Source organism: Mytilus edulis, chromosome 10 (assembly GCF_963676685.1).
Source record: "Mytilus edulis chromosome 10, xbMytEdul2.2, whole genome shotgun sequence".
Lineage (NCBI taxonomy): Eukaryota > Metazoa > Mollusca > Bivalvia > Mytilida > Mytilidae > Mytilus > Mytilus edulis.
Genome location: NC_092353.1, coordinates 19,615,413 through 19,642,992, shown reverse-complemented (window position 1 = coordinate 19,642,992; position 27,580 = coordinate 19,615,413). Strand labels below are relative to the sequence as shown.

The 27,580-nt window shown below is 31.2% G+C and overlaps 1 protein-coding gene and 1 pseudogene across 1 annotated transcript; both read left to right on the top strand.

Annotated features, from left to right (window-relative positions):
• Window positions 1-10,720, top strand: part of LOC139490572 (transient receptor potential cation channel subfamily V member 5-like) — a 29,315-nt pseudogene extending 18,595 nt beyond the window's left edge.
• A 3,291-nt stretch (window positions 10,721-14,011) lies between these two features.
• LOC139490571 (smad nuclear-interacting protein 1-like) lies at window positions 14,012-25,823 on the top strand. The gene is made up of 2 exons (XM_071277420.1): window positions 14,012-14,189; window positions 21,822-25,823. Exons 1-2 carry the CDS (start codon window positions 14,115-14,117, stop codon window positions 22,791-22,793), a joined length of 1,047 nt encoding a protein of 348 aa, XP_071133521.1. The 5' UTR covers window positions 14,012-14,114; the 3' UTR covers window positions 22,794-25,823.
• Window positions 25,824-27,580: the final 1,757 nt, after the last annotated feature.

The window sequence follows — 27,580 nt, the reverse complement described above, 5'->3', positions numbered from 1 at the left end:
ATAGCTGGTCTCTCTAATACATACAAAATTCAAATTAAAAATAAACTACATCACTACTACATATATATTTAAATGCATTTATTTTTCTTATTCAAAAACAGAGTTAATACTGTCCTACACCTAATTACTCTGCTGGCCTTGACATTCTCTTCAGTGGTGGCTGTTTCTGCACCGGATCCTTTGGTATATGATACATCTTTACAGGTTTTCAGGGCAATCTTTGAAGTTTGGACATGTGTAATGTCACTTGTTACGGTATGCTCCGAAGTGAATCAATTAAGAAAGTAAGATATTATCGTTAATTTAAAAAAAAAATCATGATAATGTTTAACACAAATATTTAAGATATTTGTTGTTGTTATTGGTTTTAGTAGGCGGCTTACATATGTAGTAATTGCGCCTTAAATTCATATAACATAAATATTATGTATATATACTGTCAGTCCTTAATTTATTTTTAGTATTACATTTTGGCGAGTAATAACGATATTTATTATCATTCATAAGTTAATGCATAATCTGAATACTTTTTTTTTTTACAAATGCAATATATTCAATAGTCAATACAAAGCAATGTGTCACATTTTATAAAGACCGAAATTTGTTATAAAACGAAAGATGTAAAATGGATATACAAACTCTTAAGTCGCAAACATACTCAAAATGTAGTTGCAAAAAGCCACAAACAATATTACACAAAATCAAATATAGAAAACTAAATAAAGGGAACAGTAGTATACCACTGTTTAATAGTCATAAATCGAATAAGCCAAAACAAATCATGATAACATACACTGAACTGCAACAAAAACAAATTCCAACATACATGGCAACGTACTATTCAATATAAACTGTCGGATACCTGAATTTGTGCAGGATAGTTGAAGGAAAAATGGTAGGTTGAACCTATATTTATGACTAACCAAACCTCCCACGTATATGGCAATGTTAACAAATACAGCGACAATGACAACATTGCGTGTCAGGAATATAGTACAAAAAACGCATGAAAACTCAAGATATACATTAATAAACAATGTACAGTACAACATGTAAACTACAAAATAATAACGGACACAGCAAAAGCCGAAGGTGATCATCGAATAAGTAAGCAGATGCTGCTCTCCATTTGACCCTTTACATCAATAGCACCTACTACATAGATTTACAGAAAACAAAATTTTCAGAACAATTAAAACTCAGCTCCGATAAAATGAAGTAAAAACATTAGAAATGCACTGCTTGAATAAATAAATCAGAATTCCTTTCAATTCTCTTATATTTTATTTGGCAATCGCCAATGGCAGTCAGCAGGGTTTAAGAACAACAGTTGTTCGACCTGTTAGTCAAAGCGTTTTGTTTAAATATACTTTTTCACTTTTTCGGTCTTTTGGAAAATATTGTTTGTGCTGTTTTTAGACCCTTCTTCAACGAAATTTGTTTTACATGCACACGTATAAAAATTGCGGTTTTTTTCCAACGCAATCATAGGTTTGAACGTAGTTTTCAATTAAGACTTGTTTATATTTTTTCGTTTGGGCTTGTATCATATTTTCCCTCCGGTTTATATGATCCGTTCATCCTATATTGGCTCTTAAAATTTAAGAGTTTATCTGAAATTGAGGGTAAATTGTATGGACTTCCAAATACCGTTTCGATCCCTAACATCACTGAAGAGACATATATTGTCGAAATCTAGATCTGGTGTACAAAAAAAAATATTGACACCTTGTGTTTGTGGCATAACATCTTGGACACAAGTTTATTTGGTTTTCTGTTTAGTATTAAATTTATATTAAGATCCATTTTGTTACATCTTGTGATCAATTTTATTTGGCAATCGCCAATGACAGTCAGCAGGGTTTAAGAACATCAGTTGTTCGACCTGTTAGTCAAATGCGTTTTGTTTAAATGTACTTTTTCACCTTTTTTGTCTTTTGGAAAATGTTGTTTGTGCTGTTTTTAGACCCTTCTACAACGAAATTTGTTTTACATGCACACGTATAAAAATTGCGGTTTTTATCCAACGCAATCATAGGTTTGAACGTAGTTTTCAATTTAGACTTGTATACAGTACTACCTGTGACATTATCTTATTCATGGTGGCAATAAAAATTATGTCCACCATGGTGGCCCTATATGTCCATCATTATACTCCCTGTCGCTTAATTAATACACAAGGTATTAATCAAAAACTAGTCAAGGATAAAGTGAAATCTTGACTGCATTGAAGTGTTAAAATTATATAACTTACAGGTCATGTGTCTCAGGTAAAATATACATGTATGTGTTTGTGAAATTTAATTACTGTGATTATGACAAGAAAAATCAAAAATAAAATGAAATAATATAACTGGTTGAATAAATAGCTGATTTTTTTTTTAATTTGACTCATGACTATTTAATGTTTTGACATTATACATTTTTAATTAAATTAAGTTATTTTTTACATGTACTTTATGGTGTAAGTGAAGAATAAATGAATATCATCTTCTAATATAATGCAAACTTTCCCAATGCCTGCCTTTTTCTATTGAAAAGTTGTTTCTCAGATTATTTTTTTTTTAAATCAAAATGATTTATACTTAAATCATAGTAGATAGACTTATCTGCATTCAATACTGTTTTACAAATGTTAAAGATTGTCTTTAGAACTTATTCTAAATAAAATTTAGGCAATTCAAAATATTCATTAATTCAACAAAATTTGATAATATTTGTATTGTCATATAAACCTATGGTATTTACATTTATAGTTTGTGAGAAAAAAAAACAAACAAACAACAATGAACAAAAAACAGTTATAATGCAAAGAATTAACAATTCTATAAGAAATTAAAACACATGGATTTTTTTTAGGTTCTGCCCTCAGTTCTAATAATGACTATTTTATAAGGGAGCCAATATTTTCAACGTATTCATGTAATAAAGGTTTAGCATTTCTTTCACTTTTTGTTCTTGGGTTAGAGACATTATTATGAGAAGGTAAACAATTTTCAAATAGATTATCTCAAGTTGTTTTGTTAATTTTACAATTAAGGAAGGAGTGGTCTTCATTGTCCAGCAAGTGGCACAGTTTACGCATTCTATCTTTTCTAGGAATTTTATATTGTCCACTATTTTCTATTTCTAAATTACGACCACTAGCTCTCTATGTGACACATTTGAGTAAACAGTTTTTATCAAAGTTTTTATTCTTAAATCTATTTTCAAAAATGTTCTTATATTTTTCTTTAAATTGATTTTTCATCAATGGTTTTAAAGTCTTAATTCATTCAAGTCCCTGAAAATGTTAATGATATGATATGATTTTTTTTTCAAAAGAGAGACACAAATAGTTTTTTCCTATTAAAACCGTATTTTGATATTTGTAGTTTTCCTGAATAATAAAAGATGTTATAAAAATTTATTATAAGAGGATTGATAGTGTCTGATTATTTTATTTTGTTAAGAAACAGGCTTGCTAAAAATTACTTCCTTCATGGTTTCTTTAAAAATATCATTTGCTTGAATATTGGTTATTATTAATGATAATTTATTAAATAATGCAAATAAACAATTGAATACAATGAACATCATCAACATTAATTTTTATGCCCCATCTACGATAGTAGAGGGGCATTATGTTTTCTGGTCTGTGCGTCCGTTCGTCCGTCAGTCTGTCCGTTCGTTCGTCCGTCTGTTCGTTCGTCCGTCTGTCCCGCTTCAGGTTAAAGTTTTTGGTCAAGGTAGTTTTTGATGAAGTTGAAGTCCAATCAACTTGAAACTTAGTACACATGTTCCCTATGATATTATCTTTCTAATTTTAATGCCTAATTATATTTTTTGTCCAATTTCGTGGTCCATTGAACATGGAAAATGATAGTGCGAGTGGGGCATCTGTGTACTTTGGACACATTCTTGTTTTTTTTTTACTTTTTAAAAAAAATAATTAAAGTCTGTTGTCTTTCAAATGCTAGTCAATAACTTTATCTTTGACATTTTTGTCTTTTTGCTTCTCAATATTCTTTTACTAAGAAGACATTAAAAGAATAAGAAACAAAATCACACAAAAATGAATAAAAAAAAAAAAAAAAATTCAAAAGACAGAAAAATCAAAAATAATATTAATTAACATAGACTAAAACAATGTCTTATTCTACATTTTCCAAAAAGGTGAAATGTCAAGTTTGAAAGAAACCTAAGTTACCTGTACAGGTAAATTTTAAAGAAACATACAAGTTGAAACCCTGATTGATTACAACAGGTAACATTATTAGATAAAACATCAACCTATGTTTTATGACCCCAATAAATGGCCAACATCTCAAGATTTAATACCCCAATAAATGGCCACCATTAGATGTTGACCATGCAAGAGGATGGACATAATTAAGAGAATGTCACAGGCTGTACTGTATATATATGTCAAATTATACATGAAACTTCTACTATAAAATTGAGAATGGAAATGGGGAATGTGTCAAAGAGACAACAACCCGACCAAATATGGATATATGTTAATAGTTGTAACACTAGCTTATATATATTATAAGAATCTTTCGCATGGGGATTATGTTTGATTATCAACAACAAGTTCGCCCTTCAAGTCAAAAGTGTAGTCAAGCGAAAAGGTGGATTGTAATTTTGCTCATTTCACATAAAAGCGAAAAAGGAATGAATAATTGAATGCGTTTCGAGTAATTTGAAAGGTAAATGTTTCTCCTAAGACTCTACCTTTTTAAAATAACACAACCCTTGGTAATATATAACATGCAGAACACCAAAAAGAACCAACAAAGTAAGCTAGTTAAAGTAATATGAAACTATAAACGATTTGCTTTCAACACAAAAAAAATCCAAATAACAAATAAAACTCCAAACAAACAAAACAGAACAAACAAAGCGTTCTTTGAAATTGGAAATCAACGGTAAAAACTCTATTTTGTAGTGCACTAGACACTTTGGTTTTCACAACCCTCGCCAGTGGTGCTCGAATCTTTGTTTTTTATATCATTGGGGGATAAGAGTGCTTTTCAAATTTCAATTCGTTTCCTTTAAGATTCATTTTGTTGAATATTCTTTTTTTTTCAGACACAAGAAAGAATACTTTCATGATCCATTTAATTATATCGATCTGCCCTCCTCATTGCTGATATTATCGGCCATTCCACTGAGAGCGTTAAAACTGAACGAACAATGGCCCGTGCTGTCTGTTGCCTTTTTGTTTTGGTATTACGAATTTTCAAATATGCAGCAGTATTCAGGTATTGTGTTGTTAACTAAATCAAATCAATGTTTTAACTGTAGTTTATCAATATACGTTTACAGAAACATTAAATTACCTAAATCTTAAATTTAATGACATTTATCACACAAGATTTCATTTATGTAAAATATATTATCATCAATTCTGTAAGATCCATTTTTTAAATTTTGTGATTTAAAAATCTAGGTTTCAGTTTCTGATGTCTTTTTTTTAAAGATTTTTTTTATAATACTGTTTATATCTTTCTGTCTTTCATTTTTGTATTGCAGACAAACTGGTGCTTATGCTCAGATTCTTTGGAGGGTTTTAAGACATGATTTTATACAGTTTACTTTTGTCTTCCTTGTTATGTTATTGGCCTTTAGTGGTGCTTTTATGTTATCATTGAAAGGAGAACATTCCATGGAAATTCATAGCGAAACAAGGTAAAGTTGTACAACTAAAGGACCTAAAGTCAATTTCATGTGATTACGGAAAACATCATATTTTGAGTTTTCATGATGCGGTAACTCTAGCTTACATTTTTTAATATAGAGAGATATTTCTGTTATAATCGTAAACCGTTGCCTACATTTTTAAACAAATGGAATGATTCAGGTATTTACTTAAACTTTTTAATGAACATTACTGATAACTTGAGTTTTACTGAATGATGTTGTAATTCTGGTTAATGTGGTACAAATATGCATCTATGTGAAACGATTTGTTTTTCAATACAAACAAGCAGAAGGGAGTCAAGGGTTTTGATTCAAGTCAGCGTTCAAATTAAAAACTAAAAAGACAAAATATTTAAATGGTTATTTTAAACTCCCCATTTATTGTCTGTTATATCTAATGCTATTTCACCTTATGATATTTCACATGATTTCCTTGTAGTCAAGACGGTACAAAAAATATTTTGCAAAATATCAAAATTCGGTAGTAAAATACAGGAACACGTTTTGGTACCATTATATCAATATTCGGTAATTAAAGCTGTAATCAGTAAAAGAGGGACGAAAGATACTAGAGGGACATTCATATTCATTCATTGATAACAAACTGACAAAGCTATGGCTAAAATATAAAAAGACAAACAGACAAATACTAGTATAAAAAACACAACATAGAAAACTAAAGACTAAAGACGAAGCAACACGAACCGCACCGAAAACTGGGGTGATATCATGTGCTTCGGAATGGTAAGCAGATCCTGATTCACGTGTGGCACCACCGGTCGGGTTGATCATGTTATAACAAACACGGTAAAAGGTCTTATTGGTATGTAAAATGTGTGGTGAAAAAGGAAGTAGAGTCTTGTTACGACATAGACAAGAAACATATCTGATATCATCTATGAAACGGTTATTCCATAAACCAACTCGTGATGTCGTTTGTAAAATTTACGAAAGGATGATTTTAACTTCACAAATTGGAACTCTTGGTTAAATATCTTCCTTTGTAGCAGCAACCAGCTATCGAGGAAATCATGATAGGAAATACCAACCCGGAAAATCAATTGGGAGATATATACTCCGTATGTGCATATTTTTTATAACGAAAACATTCGATATGTTCAAGGAAATAGGGAATGCTTTGCAATCATAACGAAAAGGGTTTCCGTATGAAAACAATGTTTTTTTTTATCAGTTAAGCATATTACGGAATCTTTTAAACGATACAACTGTAACATTATGTTTTAGATTAAACAAACGTTCAATATGTTTTATACGACATAATTGTTACAGTAGGTTCTTTACAATATAAATATTACAGTATATTATATGGTATAAATTTCGCTGTATCTTTCATACGATGCATATTTTACAATATATTCCTTTTTTGTAGTTCATTCTGGAAAATCCTTTTCCTCGGAGTAAGAATTCTTATAGAAGCTGAAAGAATCATTGAATATTCAGAACTCAAGTATGCAAGTTTTAATTGTTACGTTTCGTGAATTATTGTCAATAAGTACAAACTTAAGAAAATCAATGAATGTCGCTTTGATATCAAACACGCTCACATGCATATCATCTTATTTACCATAAAGAAATACCATTAAGGTAAATATAAAAAATGTCATGATTTTTTCCGTGAAATGAAAAATCAGACGATGAAAAAAGGGGTAAAAAATAACATCAAATGAGTATCTTTCTCTTTATCTGTTCTGTCATCGGTATATCTTTCATCCCATCCGTACGTGACGGTGTCATTAGGTTGTACCCTTTCCGTCATTCCGTCCGTCCCATTTTTATTGCAAAGCCTCAGTGCTGGCAGACACTTTCTTCTTTTATCAAATATATAATACATATAATTCAAATCCAATTAAATCACAGCAAATATCACAACCCCAATTGGAAAATATTTAACACATTTCCTAATTAATTGGTTGCAATTTTTACTTTGAAAAATAAGGTGTAGTTATAAAGTTGTATCTGAATGAGTCATTCAAGAATTATATGTAATCTTAGCTTGTTGAAATCCGTAGTTTTCATACGGTTTGATCAAATGACCAAGTGAGCTTTATGTGCTTCGTTCTTTGTCCTTCATAGATAGTTTACGTTTACAAAATTGCATCCTCTGACCCTAATGAGCTAATTGGAATCTTACTTGGCCAAAATAATGCTATGTGGATCTAGTGTAATTGTCCGATGATCCTGCTTGTCAACATATATGGCTATAATGGTTACAAAGAACACATGGTAAAATGCATTGTATATCATTTTCTATCCCAGAAAGAGAAACTCTTAAGACGGCAGAAAGTTCATGTTGTTAAAAGATCTTAAAACGAGAAAAAAAAACAAGGATTGTATGTCTGGTATGTTGAGATCTAAACAGTGAATATGCTTTTATTATCAAATATACCCCTTGAACTTCTCAGTTTGTTAATTTTATTTTAGCTAACTTATTTACTATTGATTTGTGAATTTATGTTTTCAGAATTCATTTCAATATGAAAAGAATGTATCAGACTGAACGACATATCATATATTTTTTTCAGGCCAATGAGCTGTATTATTATGGTTATGTTTTTATTCACATGCTGTGTGGTTTTGTTGAATATACTGATAGCACAGCTTAGTGATACCTACCAAAATGTACAACAGGATGCTCAAAGAGGGTTAGAGGTCAATAGGGCATGGATAGTTGCTAGAGTAGAACTTAATAGTTTATACTTAGGAAAGGTATGTTTAAGTTTTCATAAAATACTATATAGAGTTAATAACATGTTTTTGCTTTTGTTGCAAGCATTTTGACAATGTTCTTTTTTTTATTTTAAATTCACAATATTCTAAGTACGAGAAAAGGAGACTTGTCAACTGAACATATTTTGGATGACCAGAATTTGTAGAATATATATTAACTTGATAAATGGAAAATATCGTTGATCTGTTAAGTTGATGGCAAAGGACCCTCAATACTTATCTGACGGGGAAAACGAAGCATCGGATAAAATCATAGATCAAACCCCACTAGCATCTAGTCCAACTAAAAACACAAACAAACAAGAATGTGTGCATAGTACACGAATGCCCCACGCGCCTTATAATTTGTTATGTTCAATGAACCGTTTAATAGGGGTCAAAACTCTAATATGGCATTAAAATTTAAAATATCATGTCATATGTAACATGTGTACTAAGTATGAAATTGATTGGACTTCAATTTCATCAAAACTACCTTGACCAAAACTTTTATATGAAGTAGGCAGACGGACAAAAAGACGGACGGACAGACGAACGAACGAACAAACACACCGATAAACATAATGCCACTAGGTGGGGATTAAAAAAACAAAATAAATAGAAAATACAAATATGTAAACGCCAAGACAATCTAAAATCTATATAGTTCTCAAATGGAAAAAAAACACAACTCTTATATGCGGCTGACGAATTGGTGGTTATATTTATCAGGGGCTAGTCTTAGTTCTGTCAATCATGTGAAGGCACTATTTCAGAATCATCGAACTATTCACTACAAAGAAAGTGAAGATATAAAAGATGTGAGGGAAGTTCTTGAGAGATGGGAAACACCACCTTTAAATGAGATGAATAAACATATACAAGACATTTATGATAGCTTGGATTCCCATAAAATGAATTTATTAACAGTCCGAAATAGACTTGCTCGTCAGGAATCAACCCTTGGTAAAATCCAGTGAGTATATATATATTTTTTCCCAAAATGTAAATCAAAGAACTATTATAATTCTTAACGAATTTGGGAATTTAATCCACCACATTATTTTGTTGATATTCGATCTAGTGAGATTCATGTTCGATTATGGATTTTACATGTAGCAACATGCTCTGACAAAATGGTAATAGAGTAACTTTATTTTGGTAAATGGTTACCCGAGCTTTTTTAACGTAAATTAAATTGATGTATTAGAATTGCGGTCAAGTTAAGGACAATTGTAATTTTACCGGGAATGAAATTATTGAACATTTTTTAAAAATTTGTGAAAATTGAGTTACATTTTGTACTTTATTGGTGTTTTCCTATGTGCTCTTTATGATTCTTTATTGTCAAATTAATACATATATATATTAGTACTGTTTGTGTTATAGTCGCCATCATGTAAAATTAGACCCAGGTTTTTTATTAAATATTTTAAACTATCAATCCCGTTCATTCGATACGGTTTTAACTTAACGGAACATAATATGTAAACAAAAAATATATTGTCCTATCTTATTGTGTAAAATCGCTTACACATTAATCAAAAGTGAAAAACATCAGCTCGAATGATGGCGTTTGATAGTTAAAAAATATTTGATCAAGAAACTTGGTCCAATTTTGCATGACGTCATCTATAGTTGCATTTAAAAAAAATCGCATAATAATCAAATGGAATAATTGAAAACTCTGATTGAACTTTTACAGAGAACAACTCGAACTGATTATACAATTACAAAAAGGAGGTGCCAATCAACGTGATTCCTCGCTGTCTGATATTTTACGTGAAGTCGTTGAAGACGTCCAGCCTATCAAAAAATCAATGGGAACCAATCAAAGCTAGGAATTCTAGGTGACAAGATACAATAAGTATCCTTGTTTTCAGAACTACATAGCAGATGAAACGCCTTACTTAGTATTTGGTTGAACACGTTCAGCTTATCGAAGATACAAAGGGAAACAAAAAAGCTAGGAATTCTAGGCTACAAAATTCAATTTGTATCCTTGTTTTCAGAACTACATAGCAGATGAAACGCCTGACTTAGTATTTGTTGGAAAATTGTTTTCTCTGGGAACAGACTGTACACCTTGAAAACTGTTTACATTTATCTTATATATATTGACACATGTATTTTTATTTTTGTCTTAATAGGAATGTGTGAATACTGTTTTAGATAATAACTAATGCAGTTTGTTTGGAACATATGCCTATAAGTATGTGACCGTGACTAAGAAAATAGGTCCAGATGGGAGTGGAATTATGCATATATTGTTTTTTAAAACATTGAACGGCATTAATGTGTGTGTTTTTTTAAATTTGAAAGATGTTTTTGTGCTCTTTTGTTAAATATTTATTTGTTTTGAGATTGTGACACAGTGATGACTGCTGTATCCATGTTTTGACTCTTTTACATATTGTGTATGTTTTGTTCTCGCATCGTTGTAAATTAAATGTGATGCGACTGTCAAACAAGTGAAAGGTTAAGCGCTATAAAACCAGGTTCAATCCACCATTTTCTACATTTGCAAATGCCTGTACCAAGTCAGGATTATGACAGTTGTTGTCCATTCATTGATGTGTTTTATCGTTTGATTTTGCCATTTGATTATAGGGACTTTCCGAATTTTCCTTGGAGTTCAGTATTATGTGATTTTACTTTTTTTATACATATTTTCATTTTTTTTTCAACCCTTTGTCAATACTATTAATGTGCTTACTAGGAATACAAACGTTATGATGATATTTCAACTGGTTTCGAACATGTTCATATTTGGCATGTATTTGCGTACGATAATACATAATCAGAAAAATACGGAAATTCAAACAAAATTCTGATTAATTGTTTTCTTTGGAAAATTGGAATGTTGTAAATGTGTTCCACCTCAATATTGTATATTTGAGTACTCAAGGATTGAATATCTATATTGATGACAAGAATCCATTTTTTGAGGAATATTTATATTTGTATGTGGTTTCCATGGAAACAAAACAATAAATATTCTAGATTTTTGTTTTCATATTCTCTAATTTTTACATCAATTTTATGTGTTGTTTTTGGTGGTATTGTACTGTCTTCGTATCATTTTTTGTTTGTTTATCACATTGATATTTTGATTTTAAGTGTCTTGTTTTAAGTTTTGGTAGGTTTTAAATGAGTTGCTTTTTGTTATCGTATGTTTTGAATGATTTATATGGTACATAAAAAAATGTATCAAGACTTCCATCGGTTTTTCCCCAAATTAGATGAAATAAAAACGTGAAGTTAGTGGCATTGTTATTGAAAATGTATGCAGTACTCTGTACCAAATACAGAATATACTAGTCCTCTGATATTTGGTCAATTTATCAACAACTCACAATGTTTTGACGTTGTTAGTGACATTCGCCTTGATAATTTAACAAGTAAGGCCCGTTTCAGCTGTTTTTACAGCTTGTTCTGATGGTGTACTGTTTCACAACAGTCTCGTGTTAAAGAAGGATTTATCGCATAGAAACATGTTTAACTCCATCATATTCTAATAAATAAACTCATCATAGATACCAGTATTGAAATTTTAAGTTAATTTATAATTATGAACATATCAATGATTATCATAACTCAAGTCAACACAGAAGTTTGACTACTGGGCTGGTGATACCCTCGGGGAATTAAAACTCCACAAGCAGTGGCATCGACGCAGTGGATGTAAATAAACTATTCATAGATACTAGGGTCGAAATTTTATATTTACGCAAGACGCGCGTTTCGTCTACAAAAGACTCATCAGTGACGCTCGAATCTAAAAATGTTAAAAAAGCCAAATAAAGTACGAAGTTGAAGAGCATTGTGGACCAAAAAAAATCTAACAGTTTGGCCAAATACAGCTTAGGTAATCTATTCCTGAGGTAGAAACGCCTGTACCTGTCTTTAGTTAGTGTCGATAATTCGATCAGTTGTTGTCCTTGATTGAATAAACCACAAAACAAATCATTTTCAATAAAATTAAGTCATCATGAAAACATTGTTATCATGGAGTTATACTTGCGATTCGACTAATGGCAATCATACCACATCTTCTTTTTTATAAGGTAGGAGAAAGGTCTTAAATATATATTATATTACTCCGTATATCCATCACTGTTTGACTGTTTATTTTTGTGTGTGTTCTAAATGAGAATGTAACCTGGCCAATTAAACCTTGTGAACACAGGGCTTCTCGTGTATTCTTTCGTGGGTGTACTAAGTTAATTATATTCACGAAATATGTGATTCGTGTCTTCAAACTAAAAAAAAAAGCATGAACAGATGGTACTGTACTATGACCTATACTGTTCATATGCTTTATTTTAATGTACATCCTGCCTGGTGCAATTCACAATTGTACGATTATTTTCAGATGATTGTTTGTTTTGTCACAAAATACCACAACGCGCTACATGAAAACCTAGAGGGCATTCAGAAAGTGTCCAGCTCGATCCATTACAGATAACTTTTTTTTAAAAGGTAATACCCTAGTTCTTACTGAAAACGAAATTAACCTTGTTTAAAACAGAATGCAACTGATAATACCGTTTTGGAATTATCTTTGTAGTTTTTTTTTTAATATGAATTGGATTTCGAATAAAATGGCATATTGGCCCATGTACACGTGGACTGAGAAAAGAGGTATTCGCCACTGAACGTAATGTGCTTTTATTTGAATAATAATAGTAAAATGATTGATGGATATATGCTGCCCGGCTTTAGGAGTCAGACCACCAATGTACGACATACAATTTAGAACGTATGTAAAAGACCATGCTCTGACAAAAAGTAGTGTTTTTTATTTCCTTAAACTAACCATCAAATCTGCAGAAACGATTATTTTGGTGAGAGAAAAATATATTTAGACCATTTCATCCAAAATTTACTTGTCAATGAGTTTGCATTTAAGTTAAGGATTAATGAGCTCAATAGTATACTAATGTAATATTTCCAGAAAAAAACAGGTGTTAATACTTTTAGTAGTGCTTATCTTCCGATATGCAATTTTTTCTTGAAAGACTTGAAACATGGGATGAAAACTGGCATATGTAGAAAGGTGATACAGTGTACAATTCAGGATACATGTACCTGGTTTCTATGAAGTTAAACTTAAGTTGAAATATTCGGCAGAAAACTATGAAAATCGAAAAACTTGGTTAACAGATAGGGATTTTGAATTGGCGGTTACTGTATCAATGGTGTCGCAAATGATGAAATTGTGCCGGCTCGCCTTTAGTGTCGGAGGTTGCGGATCGGATAAAGCACATACAAATCCGCTTGAATCTCCATGTAATAGTTACCGCTGTACGTTAACTAAGCCCCATTCATGGTAAACTACCTTAGTGCTTTTTGTCATACATTTTTTGGGGGATGTTTTTTTTTTTTGCTTGTGGGTGTTTGTGGATTTTTCCCGTTTTCAAATTAGAACTTGAAAATTTAAGAGAAATTTCAAAATCGACTTCTAGTACCCCTGCCCAAATAAAGGAAAGAAAATGACAGGTCCTTAAGTAAATGGACCACTTTATAATAGTCACAGGCTAAATCACTGATACCTAAATTGATAATGCGGATTATCTACGTGTCTTAGTCGATACCTGTTTCTATTTTTAGAAAACTTGAACAGGTGTCGCTGTCGTCGTACGTAACTTCCTGTTTATTTTTCTTTCATCGTATTTCAAACGACGATATTAGCTAAAGTTATGGCCAAAGATGATGAGACAAAAGCGAAAAAGAAGCATAAGAAACAACGACATCGTTCCTCTAGTCCGGAGAAAGTAATCAGCTTAAAATCTTTTATTTGTATAGACACAGTCAACGGTGAACCCTACTGAGTAATGTAAATTATTTGGTGTTGACCATATGATCCTGAAAATTGTTTTTCCATATTTAATAACCTATTAAGGAATATGCAATATGAAGAAACATAGACATTCCTTAATATATATTTCCATGATATGCAGCAATTGACCTGTTAGAGATCACCAAGTCTCTATAAATTATTATTTGAACAGGTTAGACACCATGAACACAGGTCAGGAAAAGTGGGGTATTCCCTGTTTTGCTTCCATGACAATCCGGCAACACATCGATCCGGCCTACCTCAGTGTATCCGCACATCTAAGACTTATGACCACTTCATTCAACTGATAAAACCAATAATTAGATAATATTGTGTGAACAAAATCATAACATACTTTTATTTCATAAAATCATCTGTTTGTATGGTTTCATCATTCAGGAATCCGGGTCCGTCCGCCCTGATTTCGGTTCGCCCTAATTACAGTTCGCCCTAGTTCCGTTTCGCCCTGAGACCGTTCGCCCTGATACCTGTTCGCCCTGGGTATGTTCGCCCTGATTTTTATTTTTTATTATAGTGTTGTGTTGTGTGTATTTAATTGAATATGTTGAAGTCAGTCTACAATTTCGCCGAATATTTACGATTTTTATTTTTAGTATAGTGTTGTGTTGTGTGTATTTAATTAAATATGTTGAAGTCGGTCTACAATTTCGCCGAATATTTACGATGTATTATGTTGTCTACAGCTAGCTGCTACTAGGCTATAAGTTCATGCCTAACAATTTGTACATCAGTGTTTTTACCCATCCAAGCCGACTATTTTATTTGAGAAAATGTTATTTTCATTATCAATCCATCAAAGGCAATTCATATACCAATCAGTGATACCAAAGATTTCAAATCATACATGTACCTAATCAGCAATAAAATTCAATCAACAGTAATTAAAAGTAATTATAAAATAAAGTGTAACAATGCAGCCAAGAATTTTATTTAATTAATATGCTGTATTTAACTGTTTATAGATATACATAAATTTTAATATATATAAATATATATTTCTTTCATTAATGTAACATATACATATCATAAATGAAAATAGGGCGAACGAACCCAGGGCGAACGGATTACCAGGGCGAACAAACTCAGTGCGAACGAACCTAGGGCGAACATGTAATCAGGGCGAACGATCCCGATACCATCATTCAGTGTTCCAGCTACAAATGTAGCATGAAATGGAGGGGCGCCCCGCCCCCGAAATTTTGCGCCCCTCTGCCTTTTTTAAGCGCCCCTGCGCCCCATTGTGCCCTTTTGAAAAAAGTTTAAAAAACGATCTTTTTTCCTCATATCGTCGCCATTTTCTTGAGTTCTTTATGCACACACACTTCATTAAGACAACAGATTAAAATTGTTGACACTTGTTACCTGTATATAATCACCTATTTGATTGGAGTCAATTACTTAATCAGGTGAAATTTACGACCCTGTCTAATCCCTTTGCCCTGAAGCACCAAACATCGAAGTTAAATGAATTGATTATTTTAACACCTGACGATGCAAAATAGAATTTATAAAATAAATGTGAACGGTGTTCATTTCTAATGTATTTGTTATTTATAAAATAACGTTCATTTAAAAAGAATCATTCCAATAGGTCAACACGCAAAATGCCGACGAAAAAAAGAAAAATTGACCAACTCGGAAATGACAAGAAGAAAATATCAAAGACTTGGCTGCCAGTCTATTACATCTTTTTTCAAGAATAATGACCATCAAGAGTAAAAAATAATTTAATTCTTTACCTTTATGAAAAATCGAGCAGAAGAAAGGTTTCTATCAAATATCACAATTGTTCTTCTATTGTAAATTCAGTCGATTACGGAGCACCCAAAAGTCAGAATTTTATATCATTTTGTCTTAAATTGAAATCCGTTTTGACTAACTTTAATATTGATATTATTAAATACGCTCAACATGAAGTAAACGGAGATGCTTGTTGAATTGATAATAAACTAACAAAATTGAAATAATTTTATTTTATTGTGCCGATTGCGGAGCTCTCGAAAGTCCGATTTTTGTATCAATTTTCTTATTGAAATCACAGGCACTTGTTTTTATCCATTGGAAGACCCCCTATCAACGTATATTTCCGTAAATATACATTGATAGGGGGTATTCCAATATGAATAGAAACAAGTGCCTGTGATTGAAATCCGGTTTGACAAACTTATTGATTTTATTAGATACGCTCAACATGAAATATACGGAGATGCTTGTTGAATTGAACAGACAACAGTGAAACTATGTATGGTTATACAGAGAAAGAAGCTCTGGCAAATACATTTGACATGGACCCTGAAACTCTCCTTTTTCAATAACAGGACTTTATAGCTCTTGTGTCATCAGCAGAACTTACAGATCGTTCCTTATCTAGTCTGCTAGAGCTACAGTACAGCCTGTGACTTCCTCTTAGTTATGTCCACCCTCTTGCATGGTCAACATCCAATGGTGAACATTTATTGGGGTATTCAATCTTGAGATGTTGGCCATTTATTGGGGGTCATAAATCATGGGCAGATTTTTTATCTAATTATGTTACCTGTTAAAATCAATCAGGGTTGAAGTTTTCAGCTGGTATGTTTCATTAAAATTTACCTGTACAGGTGACTTGGGTTTTTATTAAAATTGACATTTCACCTTTTTTTGAAAATGTAGAATAAAATATTGTTTTACTCTGTTAATTTATTATAATTTTTTTGTCTTTAATGTTATTTAAATTTTTTATTTTTTAATTGTTTTTTTTTCTTCATTTTTGTTTGTTTTGTTTCTTACTGTTTTGTTTCTTATTCTTTTAATTTCTTCTTGGTAAGAATCTTGAGTCGAAATGGCAAAAAGTCAAAGCTAAAGTTATTGACTAGCATTTGAAATAAACAGACTTTTAATAATTCTTTTTTAAGTAAAAGGTTTATATAATTACACATGATGTACATTGTATTCAATTGTTTGTTAACATTATTAAATGAGTTATTACTATTAATAATAACTAATAATCATGCAAGTGATATTTTAAATAAAAAAAATGAAAGTAATTAAACAATTTGGTTTCTTAACAAAATAAGATGATCAATATCAATCCTTTTACAATAGATTTTGATAACATCTAATATATTATTCAGGAAAACTACAAGTACCATTTTTTGTTTATCTAAATTTTCTTCAAATCTCAAAACAAGAGTTGTGCACAAACAATCACCGAAAAGACTTATTTTCCAAATGTCCACCTAGTTATCATCAAATTTTGATAAATGTTCATTAAAAATGCTAATCATAATGAAAAATGTTCTTATATATCTGAATCAAGTGTATCTTATGAAAAGAAATTATTTAAAGAAATTGTCTTGAAACTTATTAACTTAAGTATGCTATCTTCAGTTTGGTTAATTTCTTTCAAAATCTGTCTCCAGAAAAAATAAAGTGCACTTCTAAAGATGGTGACACTTTAATGGTTTATTAATTAAATCATTTTTTTTCCAGTGTATTATATTGTCGATAGTGCTGGACTGGCATGATACATATTCTTGGTATACATTTACAAAGAATATTCCAATCAACCTAGGCCTTTTAGATAAAGTTAATAATTGCAGGGACTTTAATGAATTAAGACTTTTAAAGTCCTTAATAAAAAATGAATTTAAAGAAAAATCTAAAAATAATAACTTATGATAAAAACTGTAAACTTGATTGTGTCAATTAAGGTAGAGAATTTTTGGTCATAATTTAGAAATAGAACATAGTGGACAATATAAAATTCCTAGAAAGGATAGAATGTGTAAACTGTGCCTCTTGTAGGTCAATGAAGAACACCTATTCCTTGATTGTAAAATTAACAAAACAACTTTGAGATATAAATCCATTTGAAAATTATTTACCTTCTCATTATAATGTCTCTAACCCAAGAACAAAAAGTAAAAGAAATGCTTAACCTCTAAAACATGGATCATGTTTAAAATATCATATGACAATAAAAATATTATCAAATTTTGCTGTACTGAATGTTTCTAATACTTATAAAAAATATTTTATTCAATAAAGAAATAATGAATTGCCTAAATTTTATTTAGCTTAAGTCTTAGAGACAATCTTAATCATATGTTAAGATCAGTCTATCTACAATAATAAACCATTTTGATTTTAGAAAATTAATTTGAGAAACACCTTGTCAATAGAAAAAGGCAGGCATTGTAAATATTTGCAGTATATTTGAAAATGAGATTCATTTATTCTTCACTACCAAAAAATAGACTTAATATAAAAAATAACTTAAACTGATCAAAAATTATTTAAAAGGTATAATATCAAAACTAATAGTCAGGAGACAATTATTTTTTAATTAAGCTGTTTGTTCAACTAGTTTTATTGTTTCATTTTATTTTTGAATTTCTTGTCATAATCACAGTCATTAAATTTGACAAACACATACATGTATATTTTACCTGAGACACCTGACCTGTAAGTTATATAATTTTAACACTTCAATGCATTCAAGATTTCCCTTTATCCTTGACTAGTTTTTGAGTAATACCTTGTGTATTAAAAAAGCAACAGGGGGTATGATGATGAACATATAGGGCCACCATGGTGAACATATTTTTTATGGCCACCATTAATAAGATAAAGTCACAGGTAGTACTGTATTTCATTCACCTTGTCATTAGGATAAAAACCTATTATCTATGTACCCTCTTGTTGCAAAACTATTCAGTGTTGCAATATGACATGTACAACCACTCAGTACAGCAGAGGTGGAGAAAATATTCTCTCAGGTCAAATTGATAAAGACAAGTCACAGGGCAAACTTGAAAACACAGACATTAACAAAAATATTAACTGTAAAATTAAACTGTGATGAAACTTATGTGTGCGTGACAACCTTCTTCAAAAAGAAAAAACAGAAGATTTGTCATTGTTGTTTAATATTTATTTGCATTTGAACTCTTCTTTGAAAAAATCTGTAGTTCTGAAAGAGAAATGAATATAGTAATGTCTATTATTGCTATCAGTTTGATTTTATCTTATATGTTCTAAATAAATGATTTTTAAACTTGTATATAATAGATATTTAACTTAACTACATGCTTGCAAAAAATATGTCTTGATGTGGTAATATTAAGTATTTGATTTTTTTCAGTGAGAACACGCTAAAGTGCCCTTTTTAAAAACGCGCCCCTCTATTTACAAATCCTAGCTGGAACACTGTCATTTGTGTAATGTGTCCAAAATTAGGGAAACCCCTGTTCTGAGAGTTTCTCCAATGTCCGGTTATTTCGCACATGCCTTCCAAAAATAACTTATTTGAAACATGTTAAATAAAGGAAAGATTTTATACTACGAAATATATTTTTTTTAATGGAAATTGGCCAAATAAGGCAAATCACGGGATTGCAGTTATTAATTGACTCTCGAACTTATCAATTTTATTCTTTTTCATCCCTTTGGAAGGCTAAAACAATAACAAGAACGATTTTGTTTGTGTTTATTATACTGTGTTGATATGACAAAATCAGCTAATGCGCAATATCACAGGCCGTGCGGACACAAGGGACTCCACTGTACCCTCTTAGCTAAAGAATTTATTATTATTATGGAAAATAACTTCATATCAATATGCAAACAGAAACAATCACACTCATTTTTGTATCGATTCAAAATGATGTTGTCAATCATCGATACTTTTAGAAAATTCCTTTTATTCTGATTTAAATTAATCACCAAATACTCCTAAGATAGTATAGATTATTCATTATTTTATTATCAGGGTTCTCACTAAGGCGAGTCCATGAGTCCTGGACTCATCCAAATCTTTCTGGACTCACCATTTTAAAAACTGGTGAGTCCACAGATGCATCAACATTGAAATATTTTGTATCAACTGAACACAGTTAAATACAAATATCAATATTTTATAGCAAAAGTTTATAAGTGATTTGAATTTAATGTCATTTCATTGCTCTATTAGGAAATGGAGACTAAAATATTACATTGTATTGCAATAAATTATTTTCGTCTTGCTGTAGGACTTATCATGGACAAAAATGATGAGTCCCTGGACTGGCCTTCAAAAATCCTTAGTGAGAACCCTGATTATGGGGCTGGATCAAAGTGGACCGGATCAACTTGGGATGGATCGACTTGAGGCCGGATCAGTTTGGGGACGGAACAACTGGCTCCCCCCTGTTTTTCAAGGAAGACAGTTACACTCCATTTTTCTGGTGTTTAAAACCTCAGTTTACAGGAACTTTCTTTGTCTATTTCAATTATGGCATGACATCTACAAAAGCGCATGTTTTAACTGCATCAGTAGTATTTGTTAAATCTTAAAGTATTTTACAGCATTGTACAGGGTTCTCATTAAAATTGAGCTGAACGTGTCAGTTTTTAAACCCTGATTGTATCACCTGAGTCCAAAGTCATTGTTTTGCCTAGAAGATTCATTATCGTCGACATTGTTTTGACAAGAAACTTAACTGGAAATCGATGTTGAAAAATTTATGTGATGCATAGATCAATATTTTATTGATAACTATTTTTTAATGGAAAATATCCTAAAATATAATAAATCTGTTCAAACTAATTAATAAAAATGTATTTAGTCACTTATTTTAAAAAAAAATTATGAGTATTTGAAAAGCGTGAATATTTCCACTTGTTGAACATAACGTACATGTCGATTGAAACAAAAATGTAAATTTTGTTTAAGAATTAGAAATGATATGGTATAATATTTCATAACTGTCGCTACTATGCATAAAATAGATCATAGAATAGTGTAATTTTTACGGTTAAAAATAAATTTAAATTCAAATGATTTAATATTTCTTGTGCATGTTAAACATGGCGATCAATCGTAAACAAAGGATGGAAGGTGAAAGATGTTTTGAAATTGAATTGAAACAGATCGGATTAAAAAATTCTAAACTCATTCAATATTATGAACAGTGTTAAGTAGTGAGTCAGGTCACTTTAGATTTGCTTGGTGTTTTTTTTTTATTATTAAAAAACTACATGTACAAATGTCTAATAATTGCAAATGTATAATGATGCAAACATCAAAGTGATTATCATGATTATTAACTCCATTATTAAATATAATTAAAATTAATTAATAATAATTAACTGGGTACTAGCTACAATGTTTAGTGTATTTCATTATATTAAGACACAAAAAATTACATGCAATCAGCATCCTGGACTCATCAAAATCTATTGGGATTTAGCATTTCAAAAAGTGATAAGTGCCAGGACCAACTGTGAAAATTCCTAATGAGAACCCTGATTTCATGAATAACAAAACATGAATAAGTGAAGCCTTGATTTTCTAGATCTCAAAAAACATACAAATCTTTTGTTTAGGAGTCAATTGATCAAGCTGTATGCTCCAGGTGTAACTGACCATACATCATGTACATGTACATATGTAACTGAATTATATTCACTTCTATTGAACATTTTTATTCATTAAATTCAAATTTACCTTACATGTACAATTTATGTTTCCATAATGCCAGTAGACAAAATGTATATTAAGCATTTCTATTTTTTTTGCTTTCAGATGAAACATGAAAAACATAGACACAAATCTGGAAGTGAAAGCCCTCCAAAGAGAGTAAGAAGAGATCAACACAGATCACCTGAAACTCAGTCCAAAAATGTTAAAAAGGAACGAGAATGGTCACCTCATCATTATCAAAGGGCTGGATATGACAAAGATCACCATCACAGACCAGACAACAGACATTCTAAAAGGGAAAAAGACGACAGACATGATCACAGACATAAACGAAAATATCCCGACAGTGACGAAGAACATGGAGAGCCTCAAAGACGTCATCATCACCATCATCGAGTTAAACAAGAGAGAGAAAATTCTGAAATGCATGATCAAAGACAAGAAAGGAGGCATAATGATGAAAGAAGAAGACAGGCGAGAAAACAAAGAGGAGGTAATCCGTTTGACCAATCTGAAAATGAAACATTTGGTACTGGTAGAGAAGAGGCTAATACTGAGGAAGAACCAAAAGATAAAGATAAACCTGATTTTGAATTATCAGGGAAATTAACTGAAGACACAAACAGTTATAAGGGTGTTGTTATCAAGTATAATCAACCACCAGAGGCAAGGAGACCAAAGAAGAGGTGGAGGTTATACCCTTTTAAAGGTGAAGAAGCGTTACCTGTACTACACATTCATAGATCAAGTGCATATTTGATAGGGAGAGAGCGTCTTGTAGCGGACATTCCTATTGATCATCCATCTTGTTCTAAGCAGCATGCTGTTTTACAATATAGACTCGTTGAGTTTGAAAGGTCTGACGGAACAACAGGTCGTCGTGTGTGTCCATATGTTATTGACTTGAATTCTGCCAATGGAACATTTGTAAATAATCAAAAAATTGATCCGGAAAGATATGTAGAGTTAATGGAGAAAGATATGGTCAAGTTTGGTTTTAGTTCCAGAGAATATGTTCTACTTCATGATAAAACAGACACATCAGGGTTAAATGATGAAGGGGAATCAGACTGAAATGTCTTTTTTTTATATCAAACCTGTCAAAAATTACATAAACATTTATTGATATTACAAACTGTGACATTGTCATCTGAGTACACAGACATTAATTATAAAGCCAAACAGAAAGTTTTCAGGTCAAGAAAAGCATTTTAAGAAATAAGTGTTGTTTTTGTTACTTTCAAATTTAATACCTGTTTCTGGTACTTTCTTTGATCATGTTTATATCCTTTAACATGCTAAAAGAATTTTGAATAATTGCTTATCCACATCATCTGGTTAATTGTCCAAATGTTTATCATACACATTTTATTTTTATATATAGGATACATGTACAAAAATGTATGTATTTTCTCACTCTATATACATTTACGTATATAAACATTCGTACGTGTACATTAGTAAAGAGACAATTACATCTGTTTATGTACGCAAAGAAATTGTATATAGATCCAATTTTTGGTACAAATGATTTACTGTTGTAAGATACATTGTATACATGTGCATTAATTTATTTTATTTTCAAATATTTCTTGAAATGGTGTACCTATAAGTCTGTAGGAATTTGATCATCTACATACATTGTACATGTAATATAAAATGTATATGCTATATTTTGATAGTCAATTTTGTGAAAAGTTATGTACATGTACATTTTTTTGTAGGTAAAAGTTTATATTTTTTTTTTATTTCAAGCAAATACATAATGTACTGTATACATGGTAAACATATACATCTACAGGAATGGCTTCAATTACATGGAAAAAAAATGATCTCAATTAACTTTATTTTAAATTTAATCCTTTTTATTTGGATGTGTTTTACTTTCACATTTTATTACAAATTATATAATTGATATAAAAAATTATGTGTTCAGATATAGTTTTGCTGTAGATCTTTAAAATAAAAACTTAAAGACAAAATTACTGGAAATATATTTTTTTACAACTATTAAAAGGTACAAAATTATACTACTGCGATACACATTTAAGAAAAAACACATTTGTATCTAGTATGTTTATGATCATCAGATGGAACTACAAATATGTAACTATTTGCTGCTTTGTGCTGAAAATGTTTACAAATTATTAGGGAAAAGTGTCTATAACTTGTTTTTATTGTAGAAATATTTTGATTCATAGTTGCAAAGCAAAATACTGTATAATAATGTGTATACTCTTTTTAATTGAACACATATTGGAAGGGCTTACAAAATTATATTGGTCTGCATAGTATGATTTTTTTGTAATCCTTTTTTTCATTACTTCATTTCAAGGAGCAATCTTCCAGCTGAGAGATTTGTTCTTCCAACAGGCAAATGAATGTTTAATTTTTTATGCTCCCACCAGTACAGAGGGAGAATTAAGTTTTACCCTTGTACATGTATGTCTGTACGTTCCTAAAATGGTTTTCATTCTATTACTTTAACTTGTTTCAACCAAATGTAAGAAAGTTGTACACAATGCTTATTACCATGAAATACAGATCAAGTTTGAATTTGGGGGCGTCACTTTTATGGTTGTAGATTTATGCTCCTTTAATTACAAATGGATAAATTGCTGAAATTTACGTTTCCGTAGCTAATTTAAATTTACAATACTAATAACTCAAAAATTAGATCAAGCGCAAAATAGAGAAGCGTCACTTTTACAATTTTTCATTTTTTTCCCTTTTTAACTTTATAGGATACTAGAACACACCCGTGATATCGCGTGACTGAATTATAATATATAACTATGCGTAAGCCTTATTTTAGTATTGGTATTTTCATCTGATAAAGTCATGCTGATTATAAGATACACAGTTTTCCCTGCTTTCAAATTTTTCTGTTTGTACCCGTCGAGTGGAACTTATCAATTATTGCATTTGGTAATATTAATTATTTGAAAAACAAAAGGTCCTGGAATGGAGTATTTTTAATCAACAGCATTGTCCTATATATGTTATAAATAAAGTTGAATTCTGTGATTCGTTGTTTTACGTCATGCCCGCTAACAAATTGAAAACTGTACCGTACCTATACCTATACGCCTTATTTTAAGTCCAGATTTTTAGTATTCGTATTGTTATCTTAGAAAGTCTTACTGATTAAAATACTACAATAGGGAACAATTTGACACTGATTGAATTTAGTAGTTTCAACCCTGTGGTTATGACCCGTGTAAATAGCAAAATCCTAAATACACCGTTTGGTGGTGCTTCTGTCAGATGCAGAACGTACAGATAAGGTAATGTTGGTAACAGGTGAATCGGTATCAAAGGGGGATTTAGGGGGGGGGGGGGGGGGGGGGGGGGGGGGGGGGCCCAGGCCCCCCCTTTTTGGTAACAAATTTGGTTGCTTAAATAGGGAATCACTGAAGCGTGACTGGACCAGGCCCCCTCTTAGGTCAGTCAGTGGGCCCCCACTTATGAAAATTTCTGGATCCGCCACTGGGTATCGGATTCGACCCGGAACTTGGTAATTATTGGCAATATTAATTATGTGGAAAACAAAAGGGTCTGGAGTGGTGTAATTTTTAATCTACACCATTGTCCTATATTAGCTATATATAAAGTTGAATTCTTTGATTTGTCGTTTTTACCCCATGACGGCTGACAAATTGGACCTCGTTATTTTAGTATTATAGATGCAAGCAGTGGCATCATCTGTGTCCCATGGACACATTCTCCAGTTTTTTTAATTGAACTAAAAGGAAACCCTGTGAAGATTCACAAATTTTACATAATTCATTCTTTCTATTAATTTAAATTGATGCACAGTCTACCTCAGGAACTGGTAGAAACAGAAATTTTGTAAGTTACTTTATGAGGAGTGGACGTTTACAAAGGTTCATATGAGCTGATAAATCCTTTTTTGGTTTATTTGGCATAAAGCGATACAGCGGTTAATCAATTTTATGGTAGGTTTATATAAGGTAGAAAAAATTCACTGGAGAGGTAAAAAAAATATACATTGTACTTAAACAGGCTTTAAGATAACTTGTTTTTTAAAATGAATGTCTTCAAACATGTAAAAACTTATTCTAATAAATAATGAAAAAGAAATTGTTCATTTTATGATTCTCGCAAGATATATAGTGTTATTAAAAAAATCACCAAATTGCTTCATAGTCAAGAGTTTTGTACATACCATGATAACAGGAGTAAACAAAGATGACGGACAGTTTAACAAATCTACAAACAACATGTAGTCCAGACAGGAGTACAGGCACAAAATATGTTACCAGCTTTGCCTTACTAGACCATGGTGAAACACAAAAAACCTACACATAAAAGAACAAACAAGATTACTACTAAACTAAACTAGGAAATAAAAGATCTTGCATAATATTGTAAGTAGGGTCTACATTCAGTCAGTAAAACAGGAATCTATATGTGAAAGCCATATACAGCTGGTTTAAAATCTGTTGTTAACTAAAACCAAAGGTCAATTTAAAAGAATAAACTGCAAAAAATAAATAATCAACAATGCATGTTGCACCAACCATGAAAATTTGGTAAATATCTGTTGTACGGTTTTGGAGTTATTTCCACTTAAAAACATCAATTGTTTGCAGCTTACGACAGAAATCGTAAAATGCTGGTCATAGGAGGCTTCTAGCTATTAAAGGAATTTTGAAGGTGGAAGAGGGACTCTTAATTTTTTACCATGGTCCAACAGTCAGAAGATATTCTATTGCAACATTATTTATTATTTAGTCTCCTTGACCTAATAGGACAATGTAATGACATTACATTTAGATTACTTTTTACACGACCTCAAAAATTGAAAAAAATTTGGTCGTATATTGGTATCACATTGGCGGCGTAGTCGTTGGCGTCCGAAGACTTTTGGTTTTCAAACTATAACTTTAGCATAAGTGAATAGAAATCCATGAAATTTATACACAAGGTTTATGAATATAAAAGGAAGGTTGGGATTGATTTTGGAAGTTTGGTCCAAACAGTTTGGGAATTAGGGGCCAAAAAGGGCCCAAATAAGCATTTTCTTGGTTTTTGCACTATATTAACTTCAGTTGAAGTAAATAGAAATCTATGAAATTTTGACACAAAGTTTATGACCACTAAAGGAAGCTTGGGATTGATTTTGGGAGTTAAGGTCCCAACAGTTTAGGAATTCGGGTAAAAAAATTGGCCCAAATAAGCATTTTTCTTGGTTTTCTCACCATAACATGAGTATAAGTAAATAGAAATTTAAACACAAGGTTTATGACCATAAAAGGGAGGTTGGGATTGATTTTGGGAGTTTTGGTCCCAACAGTTTAGGAATAAGGGGCCCAAAGGGTCCAAAATTAAACTTTGTTTGAATTCATAAAAAATTGAATAATTGGGGTTCTTTGACATGCCGAATCAAACTGTGTATGTAGATTCTTAATTTTTGGTCCCATTTTCAAATTGGTCTACATTAAGGTCCAAAGGGTCCAAAATTAAACTAAGTTTGATTTTAACAAAAATTGAATTCTTGGGGTTCTTTGATATGCTGAATCTAAACATGTACTTAGATTTTTGAAAATCGGCCCAGTTTTCAAGTAGGTCCAAATTTGGGTCCAAAATTAAACTTTGTTTGATTTCAACAAAAATTGAATCCTTGGGGTTTTTGATATGCTGAATCTAAACATGTACTTAGATATTTTATTATGGGCCCAGTTTTCAAGTTGGTCCAAATCATGGTCAAAATTAAACTTTGTTTGATATCAACAAAAAATGAATCCTTGGGGTTCTTTGATATGCTGAATCTAAACTTGTACTTAGATTTTTGATTATAGGCCTAGTTTTCAAGTTGGTCCAAATTGCGGTCCAAA